This window comes from Nuphar pumila, chromosome 3, assembly GCF_984573655.1.
Source record: "Nuphar pumila chromosome 3, dmNupPumi1.hap1.1, whole genome shotgun sequence".
Classification (NCBI taxonomy): domain Eukaryota; kingdom Viridiplantae; phylum Streptophyta; class Magnoliopsida; order Nymphaeales; family Nymphaeaceae; genus Nuphar; species Nuphar pumila.
The window spans coordinates 4,473,578-4,501,545 of NC_143251.1; the positions used below are offsets into that span (position 1 = coordinate 4,473,578).

The following is a 27,968-nucleotide window of genomic DNA, read 5'->3' on the forward strand; positions in this document are numbered from 1 at the left end:
AGCATGATTCTAAGCATGAACAAACCCTAAAAACATGAACTTATACCCAAAAAATCAGAAACATCATGAAAATCATGATTTTTGGGAGTGTTTTGGGATCCTGCGGGTACCCTGTTTTGCAATTTAACTCATCCAAGCATCAAATGATATCCAAAATTGATAAAAATTGACATGTGAACCTTTTGTAATCCTAAAAGCAGATTGGAAACAGAAAGATCAAATTTTTACATAATTTTAATACGAAAATCGCATAAAAACCCTAAAATTTGCTATTTTTACATGCGGGCATGTACTTGTTTCAGTGTCAGATCTGAATCAAGGGGCAATCCCTCATGAAAATTCATAAAATTTTACATAGAACTACTAGACAGAAAATCAGAGATTCTCTTTTTTACATATTGGAAAAATCATCTCCGGTTAGGGAGATATCGTTACAACAATTTGTACTTGAATATAACGAACTTAAAATTGATCAGAACAGACACTTCTGGTTGCAAATACAAGGAAAAATAGCAGACATCAAACAATTCTGAAATTTTGGCAGTGAATAGCAGACAAATAAATAGACAATTTCTCTTTTAACAGATCATTGATTGGATTTACGGTTAAGGATCTATGATCACCATGATTTGAATTAGGGTTTTAATAAATCATAACGAGTTTTAAAGCATGGGTCTGACTATCTGTCAAACGAAAAATAGCAAGCAGTGATAAAAAATTGCAAGAAAATTACAGTAAATACTAGGCATTAACATAAGACTGTTTTATTTTACGGATTGCAAATCGGACTTTGGATGAGAGAAATAACGCAATTGCAAGTTACCTATGAATTTCAATAGCAATTTTAACAACTGAAAATCATGATTCGATCTTTTATTTTTCTGACAGGGTTTTCGAATCCCAAAACTTTGATTTTTTGATAGAGACTCAATGAATTATTCGTGGACCGCATATAAAATTTTCAGAAATTTTTAACAAAGATTTAAACACGGAATAACATGATTTCTACAGTTCTAGAATCAAAACACATGGAAATCTAAGAAACACTAAAAAAAACATGATTCAATAATGGAAAACAATAAAAAATACCTAAACCGCAAAACGAATTTTATTTTACTGATGAAACATATGCAATAAACATTAATATGACAAAAAAAACAAAAAAAACACAGGGAATCTATGATGGAAATCAATTTTACCTTTGAAAGGATGGATTTATCCCATTTAACGGGTAAATCGTATCTTTCATCGGTTAAGAACATAGAACATGTACCTCTCATCGATTCTAATGGATTAGAGTCTTTGAAATCACCCTCGAACTGAGTTAGATCATCTTTTTGGGTCGATTGGGAAGTTCTTGGATGGATTCCAAGGTTAAATCCATGAAACAAGAGTCTCCCATGGTGAAATCATGGTAAAATATGTAAAAGAACTAATAAAAGCATAAAAAAAAATTAAAACATACTTTGGATGGATGCAGTTGCAAGGAGGAAGTGAGGGCTGCAGAGAGGAGAGAGAGAGAGAGGCCACAAAATTGGGTGAGAAGAGAGCCTAGGGATTGACCCCCCTTTGGCTTCTATTTATAGAAATAAATTAGGTTTTTCTAAAAATTAATTAATCCCAAGTTTGCCCCTTTTAAAAACTATGCAAAATCATTAGTGTGGGGCAATTTTTTTTAGAGGGGATTTAGCCTAACCAAACCCAAATCACTAACCTAACTAAACCCTAGAAATAGCCAAATGTGGCGCCAGCTAGTGTGGGCCCACATTAGTTTTTAAAACTTGTAATTTAAATCTTTAAAAACTACTAATTAAAAACCAAAATAAAAATGGATTTTTCAAAATCGATTTAAACTCTTCTAAACCCCTAATCTAACTAGGACACTGACTAACCCTAGTCTAACCCTGACTTTATCAAATGTGGGGCCACCTCGAGTGGGCCCCACTTGAATTTAAAAAAAACGATTTTAAAACATGAAAACAAGCAACTTTTTAAAAGAGTTTCAATAGTAAACTTGAAATTGAAAGTTTTGAAATGACACAGAGTTCTGACCGGGTCAGAACTCCTCCAGACATGGCGCCAACTGAGTGGGCTCCACGTCGAAGTTTTGAAAATTTTGAAATAAAGACTGAAAATGACTTTGAAAAGGGGTTAAAATCAACAAGTGAAATTCAAAGGTTTTGAAAATAGAGTTCTGAGCAAATTGAAATTCTGGACCAAAGTCCTAAACCAATTAGGACTCTGAGATTTTAAAATTTTAAAAGTCAAACGAAATTTTTTTTTGAAAGATTTCATCAGAACTGGTAAAATAATTCAGAAAATGTAGTCAGGGTTAGAGTCCTGACTCAATCAGAACTTTGAAATAGAGTCCTGAATCAATCGGGACTCTGCAAAATGGCCTAATTTTTGAAAAACAAATGGAAATAAATGAAAATGAAAGTAAAAACAAACTTCAGAATAGACTCCTAACTGGATTAGGACTCTGGGACAGAGTCCTGATCGGACTAAAACTTTATATTTTTTTGGCATTTTCTGAAAAACATATAAAAGAACTTGTGAAAACATTGAAAATAACAAGTATTTAAATCAAACAGAGTTCTGATCCAACTGGGACTCTCGGGACAAAAACCTAATTGAACTAGGACTCTCAAAATTTTGGATTTTCTGAGAAAACAAATGAAATGATTTTGAAAAATGGGTGAAAATAAGGTAGAAATTGAAGTCTGGTTCAAAGTCCTGGTCTAACTAGGACTTTGAGGAAGAGTCCTAATTCAACTAGAACTCTAAAAAAATTTTGTTTTCTAAAAAGCAAATGAAGAGACTTTAAAAGAACTTTTGAAAACCAATGAAAATGAACTTAGGATAGAGTCCTGATTCGATTAGGACTCTGGGATAAAATCCCAAAATTTTAAAATTCTATGATAAAGGCGTAATAATTTTGAAATTTGAAAAGATAAATAAAGGGATTTTTGGAAAGATTTTCGCAAAACTGAAATCAGGGTCGGAGTCCTGATCCAACTGGGACTCTTCGAACAGAATCCTGGTTCAACTAAAACTCTAAGTTTTTGACTCATTTTGACAGATTTTGAAAGATTTCATTAAAGATGGACAGAATACCAACAAAAGATAGAGTCCTGATTCGATTAGGACTCTCAGAAAGAGTTTTAATCCGGTTAGAACTCTAGGATTTGGCTAAAATGGAAGATTTTGAAAATCAAATGAGAAGGTTTTAAAAACAATTGAAGAATAGGAGTAAAGGATAAAATCATGATAGAGTCTTGACTCAATTAGGACTCTGAGAAATTTTAAAAACTCGAATCTGGATCCAATATTTTGAAAACAGGAGTTCTGGATCTCGATAATAAGATGCAATGACATGCAATGCAATGACATGATATGTCAAATGCATGCAGTGATATGCAATGACACATGAAATGTAAACACTGGATGAGGATGAAAATTTGTGGGGTTTACAGCTATGCTATTATATTTTTGTGTAGTTCCAAACTTTATATGAATATAAGATCTCTGATTGACCCTTTTGCCATGCTGCACTTTGTATTTTCTAACATGGCTTGGAACAACATCCGTAGGCTTTAAGTATGAAAAAAAATGTATGGGTGATTAGCTTACTCTGATAAGCAGGGGTCTGTCCGCCCCCATATTGTTCAGTCTGGGTTTATTAGGCATCATCTGGTTGGACGTTGCTGGTAGGGGTCTGTCCAAAAGTGGGCGTTGGACATGGATGCATGTGCACGCATGCCATCATCCATGACAGCCGTGAGATATATAAAAAAAAAGGGTTAATGTATGCATACGTGTTTAAAACCGCTGCATAAAATATTTGAAAATTTAATTTGTAAAATGCAACCCAGTTATAATTCTATATACATTACACCCATTGGCTTTCAAACGAACCCACAACAATGCAAGTGAGTTGGTGCTTAGGGTGTATTGTGTCCTTTTAAATGTATGTGGTGGCCTGGTTTCATCATTCAACAACAACAACCTACTTCCGGCTAGTTTAAAGCTTCAGAGTTGATCGATCTCACCCGGGCGGCGTGCCGCGGGATTTAGAGAGGCTGCAGCGGGGGCGAAAGCCACTGATTATGATGGTTGGTCGACCCATAGGGGTCTGCTGTGACCTACAGGATCCAAATGGTGGTGTTGCACCACTAGTAGGGGTGCGGCAGCAGTAGGAAGAAAACCCATATTGGGTGTTTGCTGGGCCTTGCACACATAGGTGGCAGGCGGGCTCCTCAACGAGCGATATCGATGGTTAGCACCTTTCGTGGATGGCATCACCTGGAGGTGGCAGCCACAAGGCCACGACAAGAGAGGGCTCATGACAGCCCGACTTGTTGCGATGAGTCTCTATGACCTTAGTAAGGGCACTCTTGAAGATATATATATATATATATATATATATATATATATATATATATATATATATATATATATATATATATATATATATATATATATATATATTATAAATCAAGCAAACCATGCCACGTGGATGGCATGGGTAGTGGGTACGAAAGCGCACGCCATAGCTCAGAAAATGAATGTTCAAATATAGGCTCCAAGTCGAGCTGAGTTTTGAGAAATATACATAATTGGGCAGTGCTTTTGAGACGCCCAAATGGTAAGATGCATATTATGTGCTTGAACCCAAACATGAGTTCGAGATTTTGGAAATCCCTTGTGGTGCGATGGCTCGCACAAGAGAATAAATTAACAATAAAAATGTATGCATAATCATAAAGTTTGCGAGACTCTGGGTATACCTGAAAGACGGTATATGTTACCGAACTCTTTGGGTGCTGGGTACACCTGAAAGACGGTGTATGTTATCGGACTCCTCATGGTGTGATGGCTCGCACAAAAACATAAATGAAAAATATAAATATATGCATAAATATAAATTTTTTAAGATTCTGGGTATACCTGAAAGACAATATATGTTATCGGATTCTCTAGGCTCTGAGTACACTTGAAAGATGGTGTATGTTACCGGACCGGTGGTCTACCTTGGAGAGGGTAGATGGTACAAGCTCTGTGGGACAATTGAGTTTTTGTGAGAGTTAGGCATCTCACCCGGTCTCCAGTACACGGAGTTAGGGGGCAGGACTACCAATGCGTCCTAGGTGGTAGATCCAAGTCTTCTGCAGAAGTTACAGGGTGCATCCTAATTCTTGTTCTAGACACTAGAGAGTTCTCTCTCGATCACGGACCACCCCCTTTGGCTATTCGTACGGCTAGTTATACGAGTTATTAAATAATAGACCCCCTTATGGTTTCGGTCTGATATAATGTCGAATGTCTGTACATACCCACAGGGTAAGTGAAAGATAAACATAAAAGCTTTACTGTGTTCTTATAATAGTTTTTGAGTAAATGTTATAAATCCTTGTATTTGATCGTAGAAATGATAGAAATATGTAATGCATGTAAGAATGAGCTTATAGCTGGTATTTTTTCCTTGTTTTATTGAAAAGTATAAAATATGCATGTCTTAGTAGAAAATTCCTTCTTAGTAAGTTACATTGTATGAAAGTTTGTGATTGTAATCACTGTAGATGTTGCACATATTTGTATATAGGACACTGCGCACAACATATAAATATAATGCTTCTTACGCAGACAGGGGAGTCTGACCCTTCTGCTTTAAAAATTTTCAGGTGGCAAGTAAATTGGAGCATCGTGGAGATCTCTATTTTTCAGTGTTTTCCCGTTCAGACTCTGATTAGTAGATTAGTAATTTCATTTATGAGTTGCAGTTGATACTTTTAATTAATGAATGAAATGATTCAGTACTTTTCTGTTTTACCCTGTAATTCGCCCGACACTTGAACTTGTCACTTTCGCTATTTCAAAAAAAAATTATCCAAAAAATTTCGTCCAATTTGTTGGGGTGTTACAATCGGCGTTCGTAAATAAAATCAAACAAGCGTTTAGCGTTGTGTACAGTAAAAATGCCACTAATTTGCTTTTACGAGTTGTGTTCCTATCATGATTTACACAATGATTGATAAATGTCTGAAATGATGAATTCTGAAACGTAAAAGCAATATACTAGTAATGAATCTCTTTGCATAAATTTTGACAAACGGCTGCGACGATTTGCACAAACGTGATTTGTACTCATGCACTGCGATTTTTATCCAGATGTGGCTGATATAGATGTCATTGTGTAAATCGTTATACCATCGGGATTTACACAATGACGTATGAAGGCCACGTGCTATCGTGATTTGCTTTTACGGGATATGTCTATATCAACGATATTTTCTAATCACTTTTATGGGCGATTGGGGTTTAGGGTTTAGGTTTTAGGTTTAAGGATTTTGGGTTTTACTTTAACGATACAAATCGAGTCAACTTCTTAAATACAAATCGATTTCGTTCACAAAGACATAGCGTTCTCGTCGGAACCTCGTAACTGTAAATCCACATGATTTAAAACCACATTCATATACAAAAAATATTAGTATTTAGTTACAATACATTATGACCAATGGTTTGGTTTAGATACAATACATGACCATCATCAAGAAAGAAAATAGATATCATCACCAGTATGAAACCCACGTCCAAAATAGTGATGTGCTTATAATGAAATCCAGGTGCAGGAATGTGGACAACTATTTATGGGAGAACATTTTTGTCAAACGCATATCTATCTTTTAGAGACTCCCATTTTTACAGAAGAGGTACTCGAAACATCCGTATTGTTCATCGTCGAGTTCATTTTCTGCTGCAAAGTGATTCTATATGCAGCTGCAGATACATCCTCTCTAAGAAAATGAACTCATTAGTAATGGCAGACTACTGCACCATTTCACTCAGGCTGAGGCTGATAGAGACTCTAGCAATGGTGCACCTTGAGAATATGCTTCACAAACTTTAGCTCAGGCACTGTAGCCCATCGGCTCCTTCAAGGGGACAGTGCCTGAGCTAAAGTTTGTGAAACATATTCTCAAGAGTGCACAAATGCTAGAGTCTCTATTAGCCTCAGCCTGAGGAAAATGGTGCAATGGCTTGCCATTACTAATGATCTCATTTTCTTGAAAAGGATGTATTCGCAACTCCACATAGAATTGCTTTGCCGCAGAAAATAAACTTGACGATGAACGATATGGATGTTTTGAGTACCTCTTCTGTAAAAATGGGAGTCTCTAAAAGATAGATATGCATTTGTCGAAAATGTCAAAGAAGGAGAACAAGAAGAAGACAAAGGCAGAGGAGAAAAAAGAAAAAGAAAAAAAGTTGTGTTGCCGCAGAAAAGAGGAAGAGATATTAAATAGACTAGGGTTTTACACCTGGACAATGGGTCGGGTCGGGTAGGGTTATATATATATCTATATTAGGGTTTTATATTTTACAGGGTTTTACGCACGTGTACACAAATCGACACGACGTTTAGACTTAGTAAAATACAAATCGATTTAAGCAACAATTGCAAACCATTATGAGTAAAGCGTGATATTACATATGGATATCGTTCACATAGACTAACAAAGACATATTGTTGTCTCAGTTACTTCATAATATATTACAAATTGATACTAGACAATACATAATATCTTACAAATCGATATACATATCACATAATATATTACAAATCGATATGACAATTCAGCCTAATAGATTACAAATAGACTCTACAAAACACATAAAATCTTACAAATTGATGTACATATGGTAAAATATATTACAAATTGTGTCATATCTTTTACAAATTGGTAAACATATCGCATAATATATTACTATACCTAAGCCAATACGCTAAACCCTAAACCCTAAACGATGTGTATAATGATGTGTAAAGATTTATGAAGTTACCATGATTTGTACTTAAGTTTGCTAAATCATACTACGATGTTAACTTATGAAGCCAAAACATTACAACGATAATTTCTTATGAAGGGTGTGATTTGAACCCTAAACCTTAAATCCTAAACCCTAAACCTTAAATCCTAAACCCTAATCCTAAACCTAAACCCTAAACCATAACCCAAAACCTAAAACCTAAATCATAAACCCTAAACCTAAACCCTAAACCCTACACCCTACACCCTACACCCTAAACCCTAAACCCTTTAACCGTAAACCCTTTAACCATAAACCATAAACCATAAACCTAAACCCTAAACCCTAAACCTAAACCCTAACCAAAACTAAAACCTAAACCGTAAACCCTAATGCCTAAACCTTAACCCTAAACCCTATACCCTAACCTTAAACCTTAACCCTAAACCCGAAACCTTAAATCCTAAACCCTAAAAATCCTAAACCCTAAACCCTAAAAACTTTAACCCTAACCCTAAACCCTAAACCCTAAACCATAACCCTAAACCCTTAAGATATTGTCTTGATTATTAATATTGATTTAAGATATTGTTTTAATTCTAAATATCGATTTTTAAGATATAAATACGAATTTATAAATCGATTTAAGATATTATTCTGAATCTTAATATCGATTTCTATGTTGATTCTTAATATGGATTTAAGATATTGTTTTGATTCTAAATATCGATTTTTAAGATATCGATACGAATTTTCATATCAATTTAAGATGTTTTGATTCTTAATATCGATTTAGGATATTGTTTTGATTCTTAATATTGTTTTTTAAGATATCAATACAAATTTCTAAATCGATTTAAGATATTGCTCTAAATCTTAATATTGATTTAAGATATTGTTTTGATTCTTAATATTGATTTCTATGCTGATTCTTAATATCTATTTTTAAGCTATCAATAGGGATTTTCATATCGATTTATGATGTTGTTCTGATTCTTAATGTCGATTTCTATGTTGATTCCTAATATCGATTTAAGATATTGGTTTGATTCTTAATATCGATTTATATGTTGTTTCTTAACATCTATTTTTATGGCAATCGAAAAAGCATTGGGTCTTATACGTGTTGGATGTACGAGAACAAAAAATATGTTTAAACAACTCCTTGGACTATAACATTGGTGTAGACCATGACATTGTGCATTTGGTAACTTTCGATCTTTAAGATTAACGTATCTTGTACTGTGGCCCAAAATTTACTTGCTTTTGCATAAACCATGGGTTGGATTTTTTAGAGACATGTTGGGTGTTGACATTGGCCAATCGAGGTTTGACGTCGTAGAGGATGCTCCTTTACAAAATAATGGTGTCGATTGTGGCGTCTTTGTAATGAAGTATATTGAAGCAATATACTATGGACGAGCACCAAAATTCATTGTTGTATGTTGTATACTTAAACATGTTTTATTATCCTATATTATTGGTGACTATATTTTTATATTGGTTTGACTTTCAGGTTTTTTTTTTTTCAGGATGATATACTTGGATGTGCATAGAACTATGCAAAAAATTGAAGGATTTTCTAGTTGAGGAAGATACAAAAACCCAGACTGCAAGATTATCTAAAAAGCTACGAAAGACACAAGGTCCTCAAAAGTAAGAGAAACTTCTTTTAAACATCTACCTGTTCTCAAGGATAACGTGAAGAGGGTTACATTTTACTGCTAAGAGAGATAGGTAGCAATTTTTTGTTAAACTTTCAATTTTCAATTTTTTTTTGTATAGACATTTGTAATAGATTTTGTAGACTGTGTATACAAATTTTGTAAGATTGTGTACAAAATTCACATTAATCCATAAACCAAAATTATGAACCCGGCACACGTGTGTTGAATACGCAAATCGCCACCTTAAGCACCCAAATCGCAATAATGTAAATTCTGCAGACACATGTTTTAAAATCATAATAGAAATTTCTTGCAAATCAATACATCTTATAATTTATAGGATATTATATCGATTTTTGTGAGATATTGTTTTGTTTGTTACTATTGATTTGTAATATATTATGTTGAATTGTCGTATATCGATTTATAAGATATTATATGTTTTTTAGTGTCAATTTGTGAGATATTATTTTGTTTGTTATTACCGATTTGTAATATATTATGTTAAATTATCGTGTATCAATTTATAAGATATTATATGTTTTTTAGTATCGATTTGTGAGATATTGTTTTGGTTGTTAATATCAATTTATAATATTTTATGTTGAATTGTCGTATATCGATTTGTAAGATATTATGCTGAATTGCTTAATATCGATTTGTAATATGTTATGTTGAATTGCTGTATATCGATTTGTAAGATATTATGTATTTTTCAGTATCGATTTGTGAGATATTGTTTTGGTTGTTAATATCGATTTATAATATATTATACTAAATTGTCATATATCGATTTGTAAGATATTATGCTGAATTGCTTAAAAGTGATTTGTAATATAATATGTTGAATTATCGTATATTGATTTATAAGATATTATGTGTTTTCTAATGTCATTTTGTGAGATATTGTTTTGTTCGTTAATATCGATTTGTAATATATTTTGTTGAATTGCCGTATATCGATTTGTAGAATATTATGCTGAATTGACGTATACCAATTTGTAATATATTATGATGAATTGTCGTATATCGATTTGTAAGATGATATGTGTTTTCTATAATCGATTTGTGAGATATTATTTTGGTTGTTAATGTCGATTTGTAATATATTATGTTGAATTGCTGTATATCAATTTGTAAGATATTATGCTGAATTGATTAATATCGATTTTTAATATATTAATGTGCTGAATTACCGTATATCGATTTGTAAGATAATGCATGTTTTCTAGTATCAATTTATAAGATATGGTTTTGTTTGATAATATCGGTTTATAAGCTATTATGTTGAATTTCTATATCGATTTGTAATATATTATGCTTAATTGTTGTATATCAATTTATAAGATATTATATGTTTTCTAGTGTTGATTTTTTATAATATTTGTAGTATGATTTCTATTGTAGAATTACAACAAAGAATTATAACATTATAACAAAGAATTATCGATTTACAACAAAGAATTATAGAATTACAATAAAGAATTATCGATTTACAATAAAGAATTATCGATATGGCAAGCACAGAAGAGATGCTGATGGTGAACGTGGGGGCTCCTGCAATCTCACAGACCGCCTTCTTGGAGGCTACTCCAACACGGGTCTCCTTGACAATGAGGCTTCATGGTACGACAATCTTGGAGGAAAAGACTGAAGTGGGGAAGATGATGGCTCCAATTTCAACTGCAACCGCCTTCTTGATGGGGTTGGCTCCTCCAGCATGAATTTCTTCAACAATGTTGGTGTGTCGCGATAAGACAACAGTGAAACAAAGGGTAAAGAAGATAAAGGTTCCTCGATTCTTACTCGCGATCGCGTCAATGGCACTTCGTATTCAAAATCATCATCTTCCTTTTGTCTCAAACTGAACATTAGCTAAAGCAAAAGATAGAAAAGGTTGACGATACACTACAAACTAAAAACCTCGCAGATGAACAAATGCATTTAGCAAACCTTGTTCTAATTCACTATACCTCACATGCATTGTCATTGTCGTTTACATGGAAAGCAATATACTGTATTACATACATGTTCATGCGAAGGGCTTGGTTGTTTCGTAGACATTTTCTTGCAAACCAATTCCAGTGCACCCGTATATCGATTTGTAAGATATTATGCTGAATTGCTTAATATCAATTTTTAATATATTATGTTGAATTGCCGTATATCGATTTGTAAGATATTATGTGTTTTTGAGTATCAATTTGAGAGATATGGTTTTGTTTGTTAATATCGATTTGTAAGCCATTATGTTGAACTTTTGTATCGATTTGTAATATATTATGCTTAATTGTTGTATATCGATTTGTAAGATATTATATATTTTTAGTGTTAATTTTTATTATATTTGTAGTATGATTTCTATTATGGAATTAGAACAAAGAATTATAATATTACAATAAAGAATTGTCGATTTACAACAAAGAATTATAAAATTACAATAAAGAATTATCGATTTATAACAAAGAATTATAGAATTACAATAAAGAATTATCGATTTACAACAAAGAATTCTAGAACTACAACAAAGAATTATAGAATGCTAAACATTACAACGATTTGTAAGATATGAAAGTTAAATGCTACAACTCTTTTGTAGCTGAAGAATCCATACACGATTCCTGTGTTGCGTTGCTCACTTTTGAATTGAACTGAGCCTGTCATGAAACAGAACAATATCAGACACTACATTAAGTTCAAGAAAAATGAAACATCATTCCAAAATTGTTACATACCAAAAGACTTGTGAAACTCATATCATCGTTTCACTCAAACAGGTCGGGTGGATTGCAGGTTCCAACATTATAGTGCACGTCTGTATGGTATTGTTGCATGTTAAAAATTACACAAGTTAGATATTAATAGGTTGCATGTAATACAATTTACATGAGAAGCAATATATTATATTACATACCTATTCATGCGAAGGGCTTGGTTGTTTTTTAGACATTTTCTTGCCAACCAATTTCAGCGCACCTTTTGTCCTCCGATGACTGCGATCAGAGGCATGTTTTCTTTTGATACCCTTCGCTAGGTGAATATTTCTATCATAATCTACAACGTTTACTCCTGACTTGTCGAAGATGATGTTTATACTTTGGCGCAACTTCTCACAAGGGTCAGGAAAAGCGTGATTTTCACCTACGTTGTTCGATCCTGTTTTCTTAAATTGGTCTTCTTGAGCTGCAATGGACTTATTGTGAATTAACTGCACTTTTTTAAGTAATTCCCTTGACACTTTTCTCATACATACATAGGCTTCTTCGCTTTTCAATGTCAAATCTGCAACATGCATAAGTGACCTACATAGTTGTTGGTAACGATAGGCTATATGGCACTTCTCATCAACACAAGATGGACTGACATTATTTGTATCCAACAGTTCAATCTTTGCTTGTCTCATCCATATTTGCATTATATATGAAATGGGTATTTTTTGTATCTTCTCAGAATTAAGTGCCTTTAATGCATGATGACATAAAATACCTTTGAATTCAAACATTTTACACGTACATTCAATTGTTCTATTGTCAACATTGTACGTAACATGTGCTTCTTGCCTTTTTGGATGCTCTTCGCCCTCCCATACAATATGGTATTTGTGCATATTCTCATATTGCATAAGTCCTTCTATGTTGCAATTCATGATCTGTATAACATATTTCTTAGTTCATTCAAATACAGTTAGTGTATACATATCTGCAAGTCACATCAATATTTTCATGCCCAAAATTACAGGGCGGGTGTTGAAGCATTTCACATCTTGTTCAAGCTCATTCTGTCTAAGATCGTCTACAAATAATTCATATTATTCCATAAAGCAAAATATTGTTAAACATGAATAAAATGTTTTTTTCAGTGTGGCATGCATAGATTCAGTTCTTTGTGTGTTTATCATACCTACACAAAAATATTGTCTTTCATATGCCAATGCTCACTTCTCTTTATCTGCATATATATGTTATAACCATACACAGTCTTCAAGGTTGTATATCTGAATCATTTGCTTCCAATTAGATATAAAGGTGACCTCGTCTATGATCTCAAGTACACACTTTCTAAACTTTTTATCAAACTCTGTCTTCTGATTAAAAATGTTTCCTATGTTCTTTGCTGCATTTTAAAAGATGTGTTACAAACATAGGCGATGATGTGCATATGGCCATACATGAGACACTGCAGCCGCAATTGCATGATCACCATCTGTAAGTACAGCTCCAGGGTGCTTCTCATTCATTGCATGTGTAAATACTCTGAACAACCACTCAAAGGTTTCTTTGGTCTGGTCATACAAAAAAGTGTCGCCTAATATGCAACTTCGTGAGTGATGGTTCACTCTGATAAACTACGCAAATGGCCACTGTTCCGTATTAATCTTCATTGTCGTATAAAAAACAAACACATCATTGAAGCATTCATAATCTACTCTTGACTTTGAATCTGCCCAAAATATATTCACAGCATACCCATCTTCATCCAGTTGCATTGCACTAGAGAAACCATGATCAATGTTTGATTTTTTCTGTAGGTAATCAACCAAAGAACATATTCCTTCATTCTTCATGTTTTCTCACATCTTCCTTCTCAAGTGGTTTCTTAGATCCATAGGTGTGAATGGTACATTCTCGCGACCACCATCTACGTGCGTGCACAAATTGTATGTCTTCCTTGGTGCAATGCTGTCACTATAAGCTATTTCAGCAATTGCAGCATGCGCTTCAATTACTTTACGATGTGACCTTAACATAGGAGTCATAAATGAAGCAGCTAATTCATGGTTATGATCATTGATTAAAGTATGAACTGCATATTTCCTATTTGAAAGTCTTCTTAACACCATTCTCGCTGGATAGCCGCATCTTGAATCTGACTTGCTCCTTATTGGATTTCTACTTGACTTCTTCCAACCTTGCATAGAACAAACATATGCCTTTCTCACCAAGACACCCTGTGCATTTTTTGCCCAAGAATTTCTTCTAACACTGAAGCCAAGTTTTAAGGCATAATCATTGTAAAATTTGTATGTAGCTTCCTCATTATTAAACTACATTCCCTCTACGGGAACAGAGTCAAGTAAACTAGCATATAGACTTGAGGTGCCTGTACCTTTATCAAGTAGACTGTCATGACCGTCTACCTCATTATCGAATTACATTTCGTTTGCTGAAATATTCAAGTCAAGAGTGAATCCAATGTCCACACTCTTCTTATCATGTGCATCATTAGTGCACATATTCAATTCTTTAGGTGCGTAGATAGTAAGGATATCCGTTGTTCCATGACTTTCCAATGATTGAGATACATCATCTTCACTGCAACTAGTTGATATGCTCAACACTGTCATGAGCAAAATATCAATTTGCGTTAGCCAGCGCATACGTTTACTATGATTTATTCAAGATGCATATAACAACAACTACCGATTAGTTAAGCAAGTCAAAAAAATGATTGAATGAATCACTGTATCAAAGATTCAACATAATAGCTTACAAATTGATATTTATAAATAAAACCATATCTCATAAATCGACACTAGAAAACACATAATATCTTACAAATCGATATATGACAATTCAGCATAATATTTTACAAATCGGTATACGGCAATTCAACATAATATCTTACAAATCAATATACGGCAATTCAACAAAATATCTTACAAATCGATAGTAACAAACAAAACAATATCTCACAAATCCACATTAGAAAATACATAATATCTTACAAATCGATATACGACAATTCGGCGTAATATATTAAAAATCGATATTAAGAAACAAAACAATATCTCACAAATCGACACTAGAAAACATATAATATCTTACAAATCGATAAACAACAATTCAACATAATATATTACAAATCGATAGTAACAAATAAAACAATATCTCACAAATTGACACTAGAAAACACATAATATCTTACAAATCGACATACGACAATTCAACATAATATATTACAAATCGATATTAACAAACAAAATAATATCTCACAAAACGATAATAGAAAACATATAATATCTTACAAATCGATATATGACAATTCAGCATAATATATTACAAATCGCTATTAACAAACAAAACAATATCTCATAAATCAACACTAGAAAACACATAATATCTTACAAATCGATATACAATAATTCAGCATAATATATTACAAATCGATATTAACAAACAAAACAATATCTCACAAATCGTCAATAGAAAACACATAATATCTTACAAATCGATGTACGACAATTCAATATAATATATTACAAATCGATATTAATAAACAAAACAATATCTCACAAATCGACACTAGAAAACACATAATTTCTTACAAATCGATATACGATAATTCAACATAATATATTACAAATCGATATTAACAAACAAAACAATATCTCATAAATTGACACTAGAAAACACATAATATCTTACAAATCGATATACGATAATTTAGCATAATATATTACAAATCGATATCAACAAACAAAACAATATCTCACAAATCGACACTAGAAAACACATAATATCTTACAAATGGATATACGACAATTCAACATAATATATTACAAATCGATATTAGCAAACAAAATAATATCTCATAAATCGATATACATGTTACTACAACCGCGATTTGGTTACATTGCATATACTGAGTGAATGGACGATATCGGATGGGGTAGAGTCCATTGCTCGCATCTGTAACCAAGCATTCTTGTCAGAAGATCCCACTGCCTTACAAATATCTTCAAGCTTCCAACCGTCGAAACGATAAAATCTACTTGTAATAACAAAACAATGCCTTAATGACACTCACGACGACATACGTTCTTCAACAATAGCATGATGACATGGAAAGGTACTCACCACGCTTTAGTGGCACTTGTTGGAATATCTGTGCATCATTGCTTTTTTTCATGTTGCCTAACGAAAATGAAGAAGAAGGGAAGACTGTAAAAAGAGATGGTCGACAAATTTCCCTTTGACGCCCACCAATGATCGAACCAGTCGTTCGATTTATAGTTATCTCCATGAGGTAGGAATGAACCAAGAAAAGTTTTCTATCTAACACAAGGCAAGAACGAGAAGGCGGCCATGTGTTGTAGCACAAGCTAAAAACAAAGGCGGAACGTGCAAATCTATATATGGGGAGCGGGATGACATTTTCGTCTAACGCATATCTATCTTAATGGAGGACATTTCCGTCAAAAGCATATTTACCTTTTTTATATATTATTTTATTATAAAGTCATCAACTCATCATGGGCAACATTGGCATATGAATTATCGTGGGTCCCAAGATATTCCTCCGTACACACCGGAACACGCAAATTTGTGTTTCGGGTAGAACACACAACACCCTCTCGGTTTATTTATAGGATTTTAGGAGAGTGTGAGGCAGTGGAATACCTTTGGTTTGGGTTGGATTCAACCCAAACAATTTATAAGGGTGAGAGTTTTCAGTCATTTGGGTTGAGTTGGATCCAACCCAAACAGTTTAGGGGGTAAGGGATGTGATTTGGGTTGGATCCACTCAGATCCAACCCATGTGGTTGGTAGTTTAGGTTGGGTTAGGTCCAAATGGGACCCAACCCCTATGGTTTTACATGAGACTCACTTCGGTCTCATTTGGATCTTAGATCCAAACTATATATATATGAGTAATGTATTCCTTAGGCCCTCTTTTTTGTTAGGTCTCGTTGGGCTCCTTCAAAAATTGTAGTTTTAAATTTTTTTTTATACTTTTAACACCATAAATATGATCTATAGGTTTTGTTTAGTGGGAACCGGCTTTTAGATTACCGAAATTGTACCTTACAGGTTTTTCCCGTGATCCAAAATCAATGGCTATGAAGGTACTAATTTTTTATGGCTCATAAAAATATATTATTTCATCGAAAGACATGATCCAAGAGTTGATTTCTCATTAAATCAAGCATGCTAAACACATCTAATGGTTTAGATCTATCATAAAACACTTAAAAGCTATGTTGTAGAACGAGAAATGGGGTCTAATATGTTCAATTCTCTCTCTCTTTATATATATATATTCATTGATTTACGTCAATGTGAATTGGGTCTATCCCATGGATCCAATTCATTTTAAAGATCCTAAGTAAGGATCCAAAAACCAATTATATATAATATATATATATCTTATATATTTATTTATTAGTTTGTTTAGAATTGGTTCATTTAAATGGATTCAATTTTAAACCCGTTGTTTTTAACACTTTTGATTTTCTTTAGATCCTACTTGTTTTGAGATTGGATCCACATAATGGATCCAAATCCTAATTCTATGGTTTGAGTAACCTGGATCCTTTCTTAGATTCAAAAATTCAAAATTATTTTTAACTTAGTCTGGTCCAATCGAATGGATCTGAATCCTTATCATATTGGTTTACAAATCCAGATCTCTCAATTAAACTTTGAGATCCAGTGGATCCTATGCGTTCAAATCAAACAGTTTGAACTGGATTTCATGGGGGTCAATCCTTGTAGATTTCTCATCGAGATCCAAATCCAAAAGTAAATGTCAAATAACTTGATAAAACCCAAAATATCGTCGATAATTAACTGCCAATTAACTATCCAAAAAAATACCATGATAACCCTTTTTTTTAAAAAAAAACCAAAAAAATTGTGAACTTTACAGCCTCGCCCCGATCAACTTTCTCTGGGAAGCAACCCTCTCATTTCCCCTATTGCCAGAGGGGGTGCTTCTGCCCCCTTTCCCTCCTTTGAGCAGCATGAAGAACCATCCACTTTCGGAGGCCACCCGCTTGCCGAAAATGACCGTCGTGGGGTTGCCAGTTTCCTCGTTTTGCAGCAACCATCACCGGCCGCTGGCGTTGATCAATCGTCCGGACACCACCCACCGGTCGAACAACACCGACGGGGTGATCGCTTGTCGGTCAGACAGTCCTCCATGGCACCGATGTAGTCAGTGGTGGGGAGGGTCGTTCGGTGCCCTAACACGGGTAGGAAATCCCCACCCGATAGTTCGTTTTGAAAAATTGGTTCATATTTGAACCGGTTCCCCCTATGATCTGCAATCTGCATTGGGACGGTTCAAGGATCCCATACTCGAGTCATGCAGGTCTGGATCTAGTTCAGGCCCTGAGCATCATAACTGGGGCCGGGTCCCATTTCCCATGGGTTTGAATTGCAACCAGGTTCAAATGAACCCTTTTGGAGCTGAGTCTAGTCTGCTTTTTCAGCTAGATCAGGCCCAAACATAGTATTTTATTCTAAATAATGCTGAACCAACCCAAACGTAGCCTAATCGGGCTCGAACATAATGAGAGCCAATTTACAAATAAACTGAAAGGTATGAAGCTTTATATTGCTCCCAAACTTTCTTATATTGCTGAATTTGAGATTTTTGCTGCAAATGTATGTTTTAAACTATCCTATATATTAACAAGTTCACTTGTATTTCATTGTGATTAATGTGGTCTTTGTGAATTTCCTCATTACAAGTTTGCCCAGGGAGAATCTTTGCTAACAAATTACATGTGATCTCTGTAATTCTTTTGGTAGTGTGGTGTTGCATGGATTCTATGATGGTTTCTCCGTCTGTTTTATTGTCATATATGAAGAGGTTTGGAATCGAAGTCTCATGAATTTCCTTGAGAATGGATTTAGGTGTCTAATCAAAATTCCCTTGAAATCCAAGTCTTTTGTGTTACATGATGCTCACAAGTGTGAACTTGAGCTAACCTCTTTAACTGCTTTTAAAGTTTTAGATTATGGTGTGAAAAGTAAAGTATATTTAGATCTACTACTAATTCAACTAGTAATGTTTCAATTTTGTGAAATATCTTTACTGGCACAGAACTGCTCCAGTATTCAATTTTTGCTGGCACAACAGTTACGCCAGTAAAGACTTAATGGTGCACGTTCATTTTCTCGATAAACTGTATCAGCAATTAAAAAATAGATGGTTGAGATTTGTCCAAAATAAGAAGCTTTTAATGGTACTTGGGTGCGGTTCATTTTGATGACAGAATGCATCCAAGGTACCCTTGGACCTGATATGCTCTCATGTTTAAGACTTGAATTTGGTTGAGTGCCTTTCATTTAATAACACTATTTTTTAAATCATAGAATTTTGGTGCACTATCATTGATTTTTTGAAGCTTTCAAAAAATCATTTTTATGCTACACAATCAAATCATCCAAAAGATTTTTTTTTCTTTACTAAATAAACCATGTAGCTCACGTAGATGCACATGCATGATCTAGTAATCTACATAAAAAAACCATTAGGTCATACCTGTACAGCTTGGTATACAAGAAATTCAAGAAAGAGTATGTTGCTAAAAATGAGTAGGCAATATTTTCCTCCAATCCTGCATTGTGTCTCCCATTGCTATACCCAAGAACCCAAGGTTATGGTTGGGTCTCTGAACCATCTTGTAGTCCAAAGTTTGCTCAAGTGATCCCTTAGAACCAAGCACGGACACCACGTGTGTTCGCACGCCCATGCAAATGCGGGATGCACAAACGCAATATTGGTACATTCCACAGACAGTTATTTTGATGTCCGCGTTGTTCCGTGCCTCCTGCCGCACGGAACAATGGAGAACAGACACTCTTAGACAAAAAAAATTGGGGATGCGTGGACAGAGCAGGTATCTAAATCTAAGTTTGATTCAAAAGAAATGAGTTTGGGTTTAGTCCAATTCAAATTGGAACTCTCCCAATTGGGTAAATGCATGTTGAATACCAACTCAACTCAAGAGCTACATGAAAATCAATTATTCAACCCTTTTTCATAATACACAGTACCATAGAGTGTTATGTCAGCACCAGATCTAGAAGTCTACTATATATTCAAACTGAATCTGGACCCGACATCCAACACTCTTTAAAATTCGGACCCAGTCTCAGGTCAATCTGACCCGACCCATATTAAAGCTGTTTTCATACATACCCAAGATCCATCCCAGATCAGAGTCTGCCTTTTCATATCCAACTCCAACCTCGATCTGACTCGGATCCATTGCATAAATCAATGGGTCATGTTTGACCTGGGCTCAACCGGTACCAAAACCCTTAGGGTCAGGTTCTGGTAATAAAGAAGGAGATTAGAATCCACGTTGTATATGGAGCCAGGTATGTTTTGTGAAATTTCATACCAGACCCAAGTCTGACCCGAATTCTGATCAAGATCCGTGACTTTTCAATGTAAAAAAAGTTTAAAAATATTATTTTATTGGGTTTGGATCGGATCTGGTTCATGTAATCCTTATAGGGCCCGGGTATAGTTTTATTCTTATAGTAAATCCGACTGGACCTGGATCCAGATCTGGTAGGGGCACCTCAAAGTCAGATCCGGGTTTGGACCTACCTGAGTCCAGACCAGATTCGACCTGTAGACGCCCCTACATAAACGCCTTGATGGACTCGAGTCACCATGTCCTTGCGCGCGCGAGAGAGAGAGAGGATCATCTTCTTCCCTCCATGAGGGGCTCGTTTTGAAAATCTCTCTCTCTCTCTCTCTCTCTCTCTCTCTCTATATATATATATATATATGTGTGTGTGTGTGTGTGTACATAGGATCAGAGAGCCCTTTCCGGGCCTCTCTATCTTGGATTTCTTCAGAAACCCTAGATTGGCACCAGTAAAAGGAGAGAGAGAGGGAGAAGGGACTCTATGCGAAAGGATCGGAAAGGGAAGAAGATTTAGGGTTCCGGTCATGTCTAGGTTAAAGAGCGGGCCGGAATCGGAGTTGAAGATGGTTCCGGCGCCTGATCATAAGCTCGCGGTGCAGCGGAACCTCGCTCCGGCGTCATCGGTGGCTTCGGCCGGGACAAACGCTATAGTCGAGTACAGTAAACCAGTCCTAAATGAGGAAGAGGATCTGGAGGTGAAGCTGCGAAGAATCCTCGATCACGTCCCTGTTCGTGTGAGCAACACTTCCGGCAGCTCCGCCGGCTCTGGCTCTGGCGACTTCCACCAGGTTTGCAGACTCTAGATCTCTCTCTCTGAATTGGGTTTTTTCCCCTTTTCTGCGGAATGCATTTTCTTGGTTCGGAACTCTAGTTTTCTGAATTTCGATCTAGGAATTTGGTACCCTAGGATCTACATGTGGGTGGCTTGCGATATCGGCTGTCTGTGTTAGACCGAGATTATGGGTAACTCTTGATTTAAATCGGATTATGCTTATTTCACTTACTTTAGTGAGTTTTTTCCTATGGAGTTTGTAGGGATTGAATGAAGAAGTTCTTGCGTTTTAGTTCTGCTTGCTCCTGTAGAATTGTTAGATGAAATTTGCAGATACTGAAGAAAAAAGGAATTTGTAGGTTTCACTAAACAGAAGAAATTTGTAGGCATTGACAAAACAAAAGAAATTTGTTTTGGAATCTCCGTGATGAGATGTAATTCTTTCTTGTGTTGTACGTTTTTCACTATTCTCAAATTTCGAATGTTTTGCGGTGATAAGCTTGTCCATCGTCACTTGTGTGTCACCGCAAACTGGAAATGGGCTGTTTGATATGCTCAATCATGCATTAACGTGTGAATTGGTTACAATTTTTGGAGTGGTGCAGTCGTTATTAAATTGCTTCCATGCACATGATTACTTTCTTATTCGTTGTGTGTCACCGCAAACTGGAAATGGGCTGTTTGATATGCTCAATCATGCATTAACGTGTGAATTGGTTACAATTTTTGGAGTGGTGCAGTCGTTATTAAATTGCTTCCATGCACATGATTACTTTCTTATTCGTTGTATCTTGTATATGTGCTGCTAGTAAAGAAGAAAAAGCCATCAGTGCAATGTAAAGCTGGATATCAAGCTTTGTTTCAGTAGTATTTTTCCCATTATTGTGTTTTTCAACAGGCGAGGGATTTCACAAGGAGATGCATTGCATTGTCATGTCATTGATGAAACATATAGTACAAATGCATGATTTCATACTGATTCTGACACTTTACTCCTCAAAAGTTAAAATATCACAAAAAGGAGATATTTAAAAAATTCAAAAAGTGGGAGGGAGTGTTGTGCTTTATCTTTCTGCAATTACATGGGAACCACTAAAGGTCAATAATTGTGCAATAATTAAATCTTGATTTTAGGGTTTTCCTTGTGGAAGAGAGCAGGAAAACAAGAGGAGAAGAGGGGGGGGGGGTGGAGCAATGGAAAGATAAAGGAAACTAAGGAGATGCAACATCTATGTCACATGGGTGCGAGGGTGCGGCACTTTCAAAAACCTTGGGTGCGGGGGTGCGGCAGGGGCAAAATGTAAAAAAATTAAATATATATAGAGAGAAGGGGGGTCTGGGGGTTCCCACGGCGTGGTCAGCGGGTGGGGGTCCAAGGGGGGCACCCCTGGTGGGGGGTTATAAGAGGGCAGCGCACCCCTCCCCCCCCCCCCCCCCCCACACACACACACACACCAAGATTTTTTTTAAATTCCGCAGCCCATTTCATAGGGCATTTTTTTTAAAATACAAAAAATGGACCGAAATGTCCCTGGGTGCGGTCAACGCACCCAGGGTCGGGTTGACCGTACCCGCGTCAACGCGGGTGCGGCACCCTGCTAGCCAAATTCCTGTGACATAGTGCAACATCTATTATGTGCTCATTTTTGCTTTTTCTTATGGATCTGGTTGTCACACACATGCATTACTTTGCGTGTGCACTTATACATTGTAGCTTGAAATATCTCCTATTTTGAAAACATTTATATATTATGAGATTTTCAGAGATGATAGGAAAGATGGTCTTTTGAAAAATATTCACACATCTGGTTTGTCACAAGATCATAATGAGCAATTTTTTTTCTATTTTGATTTTTTTTCTTCTTTAATTCTCAGTTTCCATTACTTTTGATTGTAGTAATCAGATTCTTCAATTTGAGTCAAATCATCACCATTTGGTGAATTGGCTACATGGTTCACACTCCAAACTAAATGGGAGCATGCTTTCATAAATTTTACACTTAAACCAATGAGTGAGTACTTTTCTTGTTTTTAATTTGCAAAAATAATAATCTCTACAACCTGAAGGTTTAACTTTTCCTAGAGGAAGAATTATATGTAAAATTTCACGTAATCTTATATGTACATCTATGCAAGTAAAGGGCATGCATCCTATAAGTGCACATAAATCTGGAAATAAGCAATGGAAACTTACACACATGTGCATGGTATATACATATGTGTATGTATGCAGGCAGGCATCTCTTATTCTGTCTTATAAGTGTCTATAATCAAGGTCAAAATTAGATGCTTGGACATACATACATCATAATTTATTCAGTAATTTTCTTCATGTTCATTGATTTTGATGTTTACCGTATGAACTCTCTCTTGGCAAATCCTCTTGTTTGGCCATGTCACATTCTCCCATTCCTATCAACTACAAGGAAAACATGCAGTCTTGTGCATGTTGTTTTGCTGAAACAAATGTATAAGATGAAGCATGCTGTTTTGTCTTGTGCATATGCTGTTCTTTGTGCCTTTCTCTAATCTATACGGGCCTTCAAAAAGATGTGATATTTGACCTTGAAATTTATATGGTTTATACAATTCAAGATTCACAGCATGGAGTAGTTAAATATATCATGGGAATAATTACCATATTATCAGTGATAGTTGTTTATTCTTTTTCAATTTCTCCTGCATTGTCTTTCTGGAGCTAATTTCTGCTCTTCTGCTCTTCAATCGTACTTTTCACTACCTAAGTTAAAATCTTGTTTAATTTAGCTTCAGTTGTTGTCCATCTTGTTCATTTATTCAGCTTTAAGATTGCATTTCTCTAGGATACTCTGCAAGAATTCTGTTTGTGGATATTCCCTAAGCATTTGCAATTTCCATAATCATGTCCACAATTACATTCTTGTCAACTAAAATAAAGCACAATGAATAACTTGTGCTTTTTTGCATGCTACTTGGTGAATTTTTTTCTGGCAATCAATACTAGATGCCATTATGAACATACAGACTGTGTTACCAACTACATGCAAAGTGTGGCTTCTCAACCAAATGCAATCATTTAGGTAGTCTGGTTTATTTGGAAAACCATCTAATTGAGTGGTATGACGACTGTGATCATGAATAACAGCATGAACAAAAATTCCAAAGTAGCAAACTTGAAATTTGGTCAGCAGTTCCTTTATTCATTCTATCATATCTGAACTTATTCACTTACGTGGCTACCTATACATTACATTGTTTTTTATCAAAATAGTGTACATTCATATACATTGTTCAGATAAATGTATCATATTCATATGTGACCTCAAGGTAAAGATTCTAGCCATCATTTTTAGCCTTTGTTTCTTCTTTGTCGCCTTCACGAAGTCTTCAACATTTTATACTCAAATTAAGACCAAAGCATGCATGCTTGTACAGTAGATTTTATCTTCAATCTTCGACCTACCAAAGGGCTATGTCACATGGATACTCCCTTTTGACTCCTGTTCCATATCCCCTTGTATATTAGTTACATTGAAAACTTCATGGAAATGGCTGTATGGACATGGATATATGCGTAAGCGCTCATATGCCTGTGTGTGTGTTGTGTGTCTTGAAGTAGTGTTATTATGCCATGTGGAGATGCTTGATACAATATTACAGCTTGTAAACATATAGGTATGGCTGTACACACAACGCTAGACACTTGTATGCATGTACTGTGAAAATATCTCAAAAAAGAGATAAAGTGTGCGATAAGCACAACACCACCAATGTGCACAAATGCACAAGAACACTTAGAACAAATGTACACGAAGGTACAATAAAGAAACTCAAATGCACAAAGGCATACAAAATATAAAGAATTTTATTGAGAAGAATGGAGAACAAAAGCTCCAAGAAGTGTGTTTTACAAAGGAGGAACTCCCCTATTTATAAGAGGAAAAGGAGCCTTGGAGGGGCTCCACTAGCTGTTGGAGCCCCTCCAACGGTTAGAATTCTAACCGTTGGAGAGGCTCAACAGCTAGTGTTGAGCCCCCTCCAAGTTGACTTTGAGTCAACAAAAAAGAAAGAAATAAAAAATGAAAAGAAAAAGAAGAAAAAGTAAAAATACAAAAAATATTACAACATATTCATAATTATGAATATGCACAAAAGGAAGGGAAATGACTAAAATACCCTTGTGGGTTTTACAAGAAAAAAAGGAAACATATATATTTACATATATATATATATATATAAAGATAGATACATATACATATATACATCATGTATATATGTATATGTATCTCTCTTTATATATATATATATATATATGTAAATATTTACATAAGAGAGATACATTTTAACATGTACATGTGCACACACACATTCTTGTGGTATGCGTATTATTGTGTTTGCGAATTTACTAATCTTTGAATAATAAATACAAGCTGAATATTGTAATATACAATTATACATAAGCAATGACATTTTAAAAGAATATAACTGAAAAAATAGATGCTCAAAAACAAAAGAAGCCATGGATGAAGCAAGCGATATAGAGTTGACATTGTTTGACATAGGTTTCACTGTGGCTATAAATTGGTGTGGTGTCTTCTGTCTGTTTTGACCTTGCTTTGTATGCATGACAAGGGAAGTGTTTCTGTGACATATATCAATGGTGATAAGACCCTTAGTAACATATTTCAATCTTATGGCCTTTCTTAGTTGCTTGTAGTATGTATTGAATTATCCAAGCATCATACATTTGATCAAGTACAATTTGTCATGTTTGTTTCCATTCCTGTATTGGAAAACCATTGTGCATATAAATTTCTATTAATAATTGTTCAAAAGTAATGCTTGTTCTATTACCATTCGATGATAGAGACGCCTATTCTTTCAAATGTGATGCTTGTTCTATCTCATCAACTTAATGCTCAAGCATTTTCGGATGAGTCATCTCTCTCTCTCTCTCTCACACACACACACACACACACACACACGGGCACCCATGTGAAGCTGTAATGCTTTTATATAAGGCCTGACTATATACGATGATAAATTGGTTAGAATTTTCTGAGAATTAGCTGGGTTGATGAATTCTTTCTCATTGCCAATAATGTTAAGCGTCACAATGTTTGACTTGAATCCATTCCTCTGGGCTCGGCTTTATAAAAAATATTACCAATGTTACTCTGTAAGACATTTTTATGAACTGCTTCGGCTAGGAACGTGACAATGAGGCTGGTCCTCTTCAGCAATCTGGCATAAAAGGCATAGATCAACAATGCTTTGAGTTGTAATCAAACCCTTCTCATCCCTAGCAGCGGCTTAACCTATACCAGAATGTCAGTCCTTTGGTATTCGTTACCAAAATGTCACCCTTAAATCTAATTGAATCCCTTGCAATAAAATGGATGTCAAAAGGAGCACCACATGTCAACATCTATTGCCATATGTCAAATTACCACTTACCAGTGTGATTATCTTGAACAATGGGGTTTATTGAAAAACAACTATTTTGAGAATGGGATTGGTGGTTTTTTGTAGGATTCATTTTAAATCTTCTGAGAATGTTTCGATTTATGATGGGGCACTTACCATTATTGGACATTTTCATTTTACCTTTAAGCATTTTGATCCGTTCTTGAAACGGCACCGAGTTATTTCAATTGCACATTCTGGTTGGAACAGTATCGACAAATGAGACGGAAGGAGCAGGACAGGCTTGCAAGGATGGAAGTTGACTACCATAGGAGGAAAGAACTGACGGAATTTAACATGAGAAGAGAAGAAAGATTGAAAGCTGCAGAAGAACGGACTGCAAAGAAGCGGCTGAAAAGGCAGAAGAAGAAGAAGCAGAGAAAGAAAGAGAAAGGAAATAATTCAGATGTTCAGGCAGGAGGGCTGAAGAAAGAACTTTCAGCCATGTCTGAAGAAGAGTCTTCAGACGGGAGTTCTGCTGACGATGAGGAGCAAAAGTAAGCATACTCAGATATACGGTTTTCCCTAAAATGTTCTTTATAAAAAGCGAAGGTAAATTCCTTGTTGTTGGTTGACTCCAACTCCATGTGTAAAATGTTACACAAGGTGCACTGCACTGCACATGCATTAACTTAATGCTTGACTTTCATATATGTTGGGAACATCCAACTTGTTGATGCTGCCCTGATGCGATTGCTATCCATGGCATACATTTGTATGCTTTCCCATAAGGAGCGTTTGAATGGCATGGGCTCCATGCACTGCATCAAATGCGAGGCGTGGGTGTCCTTGCAAAAAAGGGAACCTGCCATTTGTTCGGGACAAATTATCGGAGACTCCAAGGGTTTCGACAATTTGTCCCAGACAAACTCGTGTAGGACACATTGTCCTGAAAGAGTTGTCCGGGGCGTTATGGATCGGCTCTCACAACCATGGCAAACGGCAGTTTACAGTCAAAAGGTAGCATGCTAAACAAAACAAGCTGCTTGCTGCTCGGCTTGGTTCGGCTCATATATAGCTTGTTCGGAGATATTAGCAGCTCGTATAGTATGAGTCGAGCATGGATAATGGGTGTTCGGATTGGCTAGTGGCTTGT

The 27,968-nt window shown here is 35.4% G+C and overlaps 1 protein-coding gene across 1 annotated transcript; it reads left to right on the plus strand.

Moving 5' to 3' along the window:
* Positions 1 to 20,911: 20,911 nt before the first annotated feature.
* Positions 20,912 to 27,603, plus strand: LOC149841698 (uncharacterized). The gene is made up of 2 exons (XM_090001117.1): positions 20,912 to 21,443; positions 27,083 to 27,603. Exons 1-2 carry the CDS (start codon positions 21,015 to 21,017, stop codon positions 27,371 to 27,373), a joined length of 720 nt encoding a protein of 239 aa, XP_089857243.1. The 5' UTR covers positions 20,912 to 21,014; the 3' UTR covers positions 27,374 to 27,603.
* The last annotated feature ends 365 nt before the right edge of the window (positions 27,604 to 27,968 follow it).